Source organism: Spermophilus citellus (genome assembly GCF_964194105.1).
Source record: "Spermophilus citellus genome assembly, chromosome: 1".
NCBI classification, from domain to species: Eukaryota; Metazoa; Chordata; class Mammalia; order Rodentia; family Sciuridae; genus Spermophilus; species Spermophilus citellus.
Genome location: NC_138182.1, coordinates 133241404 through 133250995, shown reverse-complemented (window position 1 = coordinate 133250995; position 9592 = coordinate 133241404). Strand labels below are relative to the sequence as shown.

The 9592-nt window shown below is 50.7% G+C and overlaps 1 protein-coding gene across 1 annotated transcript; it reads left to right on the top strand.

Moving 5' to 3' along the window:
• Positions 1 to 476: 476 nt before the first annotated feature.
• Positions 477 to 7141, top strand: FABP6 (fatty acid binding protein 6). The gene is made up of 4 exons (XM_081300958.1): positions 477 to 549; positions 2772 to 2947; positions 5094 to 5183; positions 7066 to 7141. Exons 1-4 carry the CDS (start codon positions 483 to 485, stop codon positions 7117 to 7119), a joined length of 387 nt encoding a protein of 128 aa, XP_081157084.1. The 5' UTR covers positions 477 to 482; the 3' UTR covers positions 7120 to 7141.
• Positions 7142 to 9592: the final 2451 nt, after the last annotated feature.

Genomic DNA, 9592 nt, shown 5'->3' with positions numbered 1-9592 from the left:
CTGTGCCTTGTCCCTGGGCTAGACTAGAGAAGTGTGTGTCTCAGTCATCTGTGCCTGCTCAGGGCTGGCCCCACACACAGTAGGTGCTCAGTGCACCGCATTCGATGTGGAGGGAGTGAATGAGTGAAGGGGAGATGGGAGGACAGAAGGGCAGGACACGGGTGAATGGAGGGAGGGGCGGGCAGAGAGGGGGCAGGCTCCTCAGACCCTCCAGCAGTCCTGACCCTGGGCTTGCAGGGAAGGGCAATGTCTGACACCTGGCATTTCCCCAAGGTGAATAACCGCAGGGCCCTGTCCCTCCGGGCCCTGCCCACATCATAAAGCAGCAAGTGCTTCCTCTTCAGGGTCAGGCGGGAGATATGGGGTGATTTGGGGGCTGAGCCCCAGCAGCTGGGAGCGTTTATAAGCTGAGACTCCGGGTGGCCCAGCATCGACTCTCTTCTGCTTGCTCCTCCTCTCTGGCCTCCAGCCCTCCCAGCAGCATGGCCTTCAGCGGCAAGTTCGAGTTGGAGAGTGAGAAGAATTATGATGAGTTCATGAAGCGCCTGGGTGAGTGGCCTCCTGAGTACGCCTTCCCCGGGGCAGGCCCGAGGCGGCCAACTTGGGCCCAGAACCAGAATCCTGGGTAGAGCGGGACAGGACTTCATCCATTCACTTACTCATTCACTCACACATTTGTAGAGCAACTACTCTGTGCTGTCTCTGAGGATAACAGAAACCATAAGACAACCTTTAACTTTAAAATACTTATAGAATATTAGTATTTCTATGGATGGAAAACTTGAGACGCAGAGAAGTTGAGTAACTAGTGTAAGGTCACATAGTTAGTAATTTTTTGGAGGCTTTGTTGGTGAATGAGAAACTTGGTGTTTATTCATTTAAACATTTGTTGGACACCTGCTGTGTGCAAGAGCTATCCCAATGTCAATGTCACCTATGGGGACACTCAGCATGACTTGCCCAAGTCAGTGGAAAAGGTCTTTAGCTTCCAGGACCCTGTCATGTCCTGCCTGGGGAGAGACGACAAAGGGAGATTAGTATAGAGACCAGGTTGGATAAGTCACTTCTTCACTCAGTCATTCAACAAACACAGGCCACTACCTGTGCTGCGGTGGGCAGAGAGATTCAGGGTTTCATACTTTCTGGCTTGACTTACGATCTGATGTGAGGAACCAGGGACAATCCCATGGAAGTTTCGGGGCACCATCTAAGTCTGAGGCAGTGTACCAGCCCAGACTTGGTGAACAGCTTGGGGGATCTGTCACTACCTCTTGGTGGTCACCTCTTGCCTGTAGGGCCCTTGTTCCCTGAGGCCTGTAGAGGCAGAACCCTCTGGAGAGTTCTGGCAGCTTGAGAGACTAGTGACTCAGTTTAGCCTACCACAGGCTGCTGCAAGGGGTAGAGCTGCAAGTGAGCCCACTCAGGTCTAGACCCTGTTCTGCCACACTGGAAAGCCCCTTCCTCCCCACCCCACCCCACCCCCCAGCACCAGGCATTGAACCCAGGGGTGCTCTACCACCGAGTCACATCACCAGTCCTTTTTATTTTTATTTTGAGACAGGGTCTTACTAAGTTACCCAGGCTGGCCTCAAACTTGCAATCCTCCTGCCTCAGCTTCTCGAGTTGCTGGGATGATGGGTGTGCGCTACCATACTTGACTAAGTCTCCATTTTTTTTCCCTTTGGTACTAGGGATTGAACCCAGCAGGTGCTTACCCACTGAGCCACATCCCCAGCCCTTTTTTTGTATTTTGTTTAGAGACAGGGTCTCACTGAGTTGCCTAGGACCTTGCTAAGTTGCTGAGACTAGCTTTGAACTTGCAATCCTCCTTCATCAGCCTCCCAAGCTGCTGAGATTACAGGCATGAGCCACCGTACCTGGCTTAAGTCTCCATTTTCTTTTCTTTCTTTTTTTTTTTTTTAGAGAGAGAGAGGGAGAGAGAGAGAGAGAATTTTTAATATTTATTTCTTAGTTCTCGGCGGACACAACATCTTTGTTGGTATGTGGTGCTGAGGATTGAACCCGGGCCTCACGCACGCCAGGCGAGCGCGCTACCGCTTGAGCCACATCCCCAGCCCCAAGTCTCCATTTTCTTAACTGTAAACTAGAAGGACAAGCCAGGTTCTGTGGCTCGCACCTGTCATTCCAGTGACACTCAACAACTTAGTGAGACCTTGTCTCAAAATACAAAATGAAAAGGGCTGGGGATGTTGCTCAGTGGTAAAAGTGCCCCTAGGTTCAATTCCCAGTAAAAACAAAACAAAACAAAACAGAAAAAAGAGAATTAGAAGACAATCTTGAAGGTCCCATTCATTCTAGAACTTTGTGAACTTGGCAATTTTCTATTATGTTTCTAATTACTGTTAGAAGATCAGCTATTTTTGATGAAGAACAGATAAAGTGCCAGGAGCTTTAAAAGACACAATGACATTGAATGCTTGCCACAACCCTGTGAAATAGACCCTATTTTTAGTTTTTAAGGATTTTTAGGGATCACACACTAAGCAAGCCCTGTACCACTTGAGCGACATCCCCAGCCTGAGGTCAGTCTGATGATCCTCATTGCCTGGATAAAAGCATGTAGGTACAGAGAGGTGGCCACATGTCTCAGCCACATGGCTCATGGCACAGTAGGACTTTGAAGGCATGTTCTGTCATTGTGCTCTTCACCTGCAGGCTGGCCTGCCACTGGGAGGAAAAGCTCTAGCCCCAAACCACAGAGCTCCAAACAGCAGTTCTTAGGTGATCCCTCTCTTTGTCACCCGGCCCAGGTCAATCCAGCGAGGTGATCGAGAAGGCTCGCAACTTCAAGACCATCACGGAGATACAGCAGAATGGGCAGGACTTCATCTGGGCCCAGTCCTACTCTGGGGGCCACATCATGACCAACAAATTCACCATCGGCAAGGAAAGTGAGATACAGACCATGGGCGGCAAGAAGTTCAAGGTGAGAGGCCCCTGGCCACCCTTTCCCGCTTCCCCACCCTCTGGCTTTCTCCATCTCAGATGGGACCTCCGTGTTCCTCGGACTGAGACGTCTCTCTACAGTGTGGCCACCAGCATTAAGAGCTCCAATTACCTGAGAATTTAACAACACTCCTGGTGTGTAATGCCCGTTGTCAATAATGGACACTATAGTGACCATAACATTAGCTAACACTTCCTGAGCACCTAATATAACATAACCTAGAAGTCGGTTGAATAGTTCATACCTCTTAGCTTTGTTAATCCTATGAAGCTGCTACAATGGCTCTCCCCAGGAGCTGAGTCCTGGGATTAAATAGCTTGTCCCTGGTCACACAGCAAGGGTAGGCCTCGACACCTAGGTGGTCTGGCTCCAGAGAGCACGGCTGCTTTGTGAAGCTGCCTTTCAGTGTAGCAGAGAGATATGGAGCCCAGGCCCTGTTATCCATATCAGCAAGATTGGAAGCTGCATCTCTCATGGGCGACCGTGGGGTGGGGTCTTGGGCAACTCTTTTCACTTCCCTGAGCCTCAGATATCTAGGACATGGCACCAGGTGTGGTCCTTGATCCAAAGAGCCATGGAGAAGAGTCAGCTCCATGATGCACAGAAGCACCTGCGGGGTGCCTGGCACACAGTGAAAGCTGGGCTGAGAGGTCAGTAATTTATTCTTGTTTTAGAGGCAAAGAAATGAGGCTCAGGGAGGCCACACGATGGACCTAAGACTCTGCATCCAGTAAGTGGCCACAGGACAGCGGCCTGAACCGTGCAGTGTGCCAATGGTTAAGCTATCTGCAGAGGGCACTGCTTCTGCAGGCGCACACGAGTCCCCGGTGGGACACGGAACTGCCAGGTCACTAAAGCATTCAGCCAGGAGGTTCTTTCAGACAGAATTCTGGGCATCTTGACAAATCCCTGCTCGACCCTCTGTGGTCCCTTATTATGCTGCCCCCTAGTCTAGAGCAGGGCTTCCCCAGAGCCCCTCTCACCCAGGTTTGAAGCTGTAATCAATCATGGGTAGCAGAGAAGGGAAAGTGGCTGGCTGTCCCCATCCTACCAGGGCTAGTCCCTTAGGCCTTCCACCCCTTCTGGGTCCTCTCGGTAGACCTCCACATGAGCATGAGAGTACCCTGCTCCTCAGGCTGCCAAGGTGGAGAGTAAGTCACCGTGATGTTCATGTACCGCCACTTCTATTTTTTATTTTTTTAAATGTTTATTTTTTAGTTGTAGTTGAATACAATATCTTTATTTAATTATTTATTTTTATGTGGTGCTGAGGATTGAACCAGGGCCTCGCACATGCTAGGCGAGTGCTCTACCGCTGAGCCACAACCTCAGCCCTATTTTTTTTTTTTTTTTAACTTGCTGGGGGTTGAGCCCAGTTTAGACTACCACAGGCTGCTGCAGGGGGTAGAGCTGCAAGTGAGGGCCTTGTGCATGCTAAGCAGGGGCTCTATCACTGAGTTCTAGCCCCAGACCCATTTAGGTTTTTTAAAAAAATTAACCTCTCCTGGGAGAGAACCTCTGTGAGTCAGCATATTGATTATTTTTATTCTTTTTCATAGTAGCACATTATCCTAGAGTACAGAAAAGCTCTAATTTCTTTAACCACTCCCCCATTGATACGTATTTAGGTATTGACTGGTGGATAAAATAGGCTGGATATTTAGGTTGTTAATGACTACAATGCTAGTAATCAAATTCCTTGGATAATATTGCTCCATGGCTAACTCTGTACACTTAACTACACCGTGCACCAGGCACTGTTCTAAGTACTTTGCATAGATTGTTATTTAATAATATTTTTTGGTGCTAAGAACTAAACCTAGAGCCTTACACAGGCTAAGCCAATGCTCTACCACTGAGCTCCCCCCACCTAGTCCCCTTTATCACTTATTCCTTCCAGCACCCCTATGAAGTAGGTAGCCACTTGCTCCATTTGAGTGATGGGTAAACTGAGGCACGGAGAGGTTAAGGGACTTGCTCAAGGTCATCTCTGTCTTTGGAAGTCTGTGTCCAGGCAGACTCCTAGAGAGGATCGCTGGCCTGCCGGGGGCTCTTCCTCCCTGGAGGGGCTGGGCTGAGCTGCTTGGAGGGTTCTTGTGGCTCAGGTTCCGTGTTTCCCTTCCAGGCTACCGTGCAGATGGAGGGCAGTAAGCTGGTGGTGGACTTCCCCAACTATCACCACACCTCCGAGGTGGTGGGTGACAAGCTGGTGGAGGTGAGTATCAGACCCTTGGATTCGGGGACTGATTCATCAGACCCCCAGTCACGGCCCCCTCAAGGTCAGTGTGTGGGCAGCTGGAACTTCCCTAGGGCAGGGTGCACATGTCTCCTTTGATCTGAACACACCCTCTGTCAGAGGGGGATTTTTATCTCCATTTCACAGGGAAGCTAAGGGATCCGCAAGAAGGCATGTAGCTTTGATGAGAAGGCTGGGATTCCAGGGGAGCACAGCTGACTCCAGCGCCCCACTTGTGAGGGGCACACGTCTGCTGGCTCCCAGGACCCTTCCCAGAATGTAAATGAAGGAGGTGGTGCAGGTGGGCCCCTCCGGGGGGCAGCTGCGATTTCACTCCCTTCCCACAGGGGTCTTCAGGCCCTTCCTGCCACATTTTCTGATTTTTCAAAAGAAGCTGGAAGTTTGCATTTGTCTCTCCACACTGTAAAATGTTGGCAATTACTTAGAAAAAATTTCCTTAATGCTGGCAGTTCTGACCACCTGTCTTTGTGGACTGGCCTCTCCCACACTCTCCAAGCCTAGTCCTGGTCAGAAGTGCTGCCTGGGGGGGTTCTGGCCTCCCCTCTGCCTCTTCTCCCTGGTCCCCTGAGTTTTCCCTAGGGAGAAGAAATGAGGTTAAAGGGAAGAGAAATCGTCCAGCGTAGGGCTAGGAAGAACTCTCCAGAAGGGCACTGATGAGGGAGGCAGGACTGGACACCTACCTCCCCTCCGCCCCTTTCTGATCTCTCTCTCTCTTTCCCTTGTTTTGCGACCACTCTCTTCTGGAGCCTGATGGGGAGGGAGGGAGTGAACTGCCTGTCCTAGCTTAGGTGGCTTAATTTCCCCATTTTGGAGGCTGGGGAGTCTAAGATCAAGGGGCGGCACTGTTAGGGGCTGGTGTGGGCACTCTTCCTGTTTTCCTCAAGTGCAGACAGAGAGGTTGTCTCTGGTCTCTTCTTAGAAAGCCAGTATTCCCATCAGGAGGCCCCACCCTTGTAACCCAGTTACCTCCTCAAGGTCCGGTCTTCAAATGTCCTCACACTGGGAACTGGGGTCTTAACTATGAATTGGGATGGGGGCATTAATATAAAGACGAATGTGCCTAAGAGGCTCAGTGCCTTCCATTATTCCTGTTTTATAAAGAAGCTTTACCAGGCAGCCTCAGATACAGCAGGTGACTTTCCCAAGGCCACACAGCTAATAGTGGCAGAGGCAAATCCCATCCCCCAGTGTCTAGACTAGGCTGTTTTCCAGGCCAATAGGTCTTCTCTCTCCCTTCATTTTTACTTTTTAAAAAATAACTGAATAGATGTATAGTGTTACACAAGTATAAAAGGAAGTGAGTATCCCTCTTCCGTTGGGTGAAAATGGTCTCTTGGAGGATCTGGTGAATGCTCTGGTACATTTTTTACATGAAATGTCAGCCAGGGGGTCCTGATTCCCAGAAGCAAAGCTCCTCAGCCTGTGAAGTGCGCAGGGAGAGCACAGGGCGTGAGAGCAAGAGGCAGGCTTGTGCCCAAGAACAGAAACCATCTCCGAAGCTCTCGGAGCCTGCAGTTTCCTCCCCTATGCAACAGGGCGACCTCCCAGGGCTGCTGGGAGGGTCAGTGGAATCCTGCAGGGGAATTGCCTGGGTCGGTGAGAGGAAGTGAACACAGGTGACAGGTTAGCACCCAGCGCGTCACCCCTTACACCTACCTGTTCGCCACCTTGACCCTGCACAGTGATTCCTGCAACAGATTGGGCACCTAAGACACAGCCAAGTGGTGCCTGCCCTGTCTACTCAGGGTGGCACTGGAGGCCGGTCTTCCTTCAGTTGTGCCCCATGGTGAATGGCCTCTGTCACTGCACTGACGTCCTCTGTTCTGGTTGCTTCTTTCAGATCTCCACCGTCGGCGGTGTGACTTATGAGCGCGTGAGCAAGAGGGTGGCCTGAGCTGTTGTACGGGGCTCTGGGAGGATACAAACCCACCAATAAAACTGAATGAGAGCAGATACTGCTCACTGCAGAAACTCTTTGTTTCCTGGTGTCTTGGGACAGCCTCTGGCTGGGTGGGGGTGGGAAAGCCCCCAAGGATGATTGCATGGGCCAGGCATTGGCCTTGAGACCCCAGAGGGGACCATGAATAGGAACTGTAATGCTCCTGCCCTGGGAGAAGCCACAGGGAGTCCATGGTGACACGCTTCTGGGCTCCCCTGCCCTGCCCTCCTCTCCAGGAAACAGAGATGGGGTCTTGCTGTGTTGCTGAGGTTGGTCTCAAATCTTCCTGCCTCAGTCTCCCAAGTAGCTGGGATGACAAGTGCATACCATAAAGGCTCCTTTAAAAAGACAATTCACTTGGGACTTTCAGATGGGTCACAGGATAAGCATCTGAGTACTCTGGGTGCGGGGTGAGGGGGGCAGACATACCTCCAGGAAATGCCCAATCTCCAAGGCAGGGCAGACCCCAGGGTGCAGCACCAGGGCTTATCCTGGGGAGGGGTTCCGTCTGGGCTGTGGAGTCATCTCTTTAGGCCTCAGGAGAACCATGAGGGGTTGAAAGGAAATGACAGTCCAGGAGATGGCGAAGGGCTGTGGAGTGGCTGGAGGGACTGGAGGTCTTGGGCTGGGGCGGGGCCCCTGGGAGGAGCTAGGAGGGGCTGGGGAAGGGATCAGGAGGCCCACTCTGATCCTTTGGCAGGCCCTGGAGCCTTGGGTTGAGGATTCCGAGGCAGCGTTCCGGTTTAGCAGATGTCCTATGACTGATGGGAAACCAGGCCGGACAGGGCACAGGGGTGGAGAAGGGTGGCCCGCTTGTCCCTGGCTTGACGATCCCTAACCCAGAGCACCGAACAGCCCTGTTTTCATCTCCTTTCTCCTTGGAAGCGTCTGCCACTTCTGGGTATCAACCTGACGTCTTTTCACCCAATATTTTTCTGTATGACAGTTCACTTATTCTTACTATCATGGAAAGTTTTAGGTCACTTCCATATGTGGACAGTCAATATCATTTGCCATAGGTAGAGGAAAACTATTTGTAAAAGTCACAGCCAAGCAATGTGAACTTCTAGGTGTATCTTGTTACCTGCCCAAAGCCCTGAGCATGGCACTTCCCTTGTGAGAGAGGTAAAAGACATGGTAAAATCGACAGGAAATCCTTTCCCCTAACCAGTCAAAATTATTCTAAGATTACTAAAAGGAAGCTTGTAATCCTAGTGACTCTGGAGGCTGAGGGAGGAGGAGTTCAAGGACAGCCTTAGCAACTTAGTGAGGCCTTAAGTAACTTAGAAAGACCCTGTCTCAAAATAAAAATAAATAAATAAAATAAAAAGGGCTGGGGATGTAGCTCAGTGGTAAAGCACCCGTGGATTCAATCCCCAGTATGTACACACACACACACACACACACACACACACACACACACACACAGACACACAGAGAAAAGAGAACATACTGCAAATTTTCAAAGGCAGGGGGACTGAAATTATCCTGAATGTACAAGTTCTATACTCGGGGAATAAGGAATAAGCTTTGCCCAGCACACAGCAGGTGCTTAATAAGTGTTTCCTGCCGGGTTTCTGTTCTTTCAACTAAAAGGCTCAGGGGTCACTCCAGTTAAACTGGGCTGCATGAAATAACCACACAAGAGACACAAATATCTTTTTCTTTGGGGTCGCTGTGACGGCTCCTTGGGACCTTAAGGGTCCGCAGAAAGAGAGAGCGTGAGAGCACCCGCTGACCCCTTTTATTGAGGAGAAGCTATTCAAATGAGGCAAGGGGTCAGGTTTCAGGGGGCTGAATATCTTCATGATGTCCACTGTCAGCAGGTTGACTGACACCTGGGTAGGTCACACCCAAGGGCACAGTAAGAGGAGGGGACACACACAAGGCACTTCCATGGAAGATTCTATCCTAAACAGGGCAAGGGGTTATATTACAAAGGAACAGGTGAGCATAGCTTCACCCAGGGGGCTGTAGCAAGACACACCCATGCACGAGACACCGCCCACATTTCTGTGACTGAGCGCCTCAGCACCCAGCCGGGGAGTGTGACTCAGTCATGTGTAAGGTTGGTCTCCCATAGCTTCCTCCCCTAAGTTTCTTCTGGCCCCGTGCAATCTGCAGTCCTTCACTCTTGGGGCAGCCTGGACGGACACTAGGCCCAGCCTACTGGCTACCCTCCCCTCGCCTCCTCCCACAGGCTACCCTGAGACCTTGTTTGTCTTTCCAAGAACAGCCTCTCTCACCCACCCACCCAGCCAGGACCCCACGAATTCCAACGTTTTGCCAAGACTTATTGCTAATTAAGTGAACTAGGTAAGCATTAAATTAAACTAGCAGTGTTGCTGTTTCCCCTCCAGACTGAATAATTACTCATAATGAGCTTGGATAATAAGTCTCTAAATAACACAGAGTTACCCATAATTAG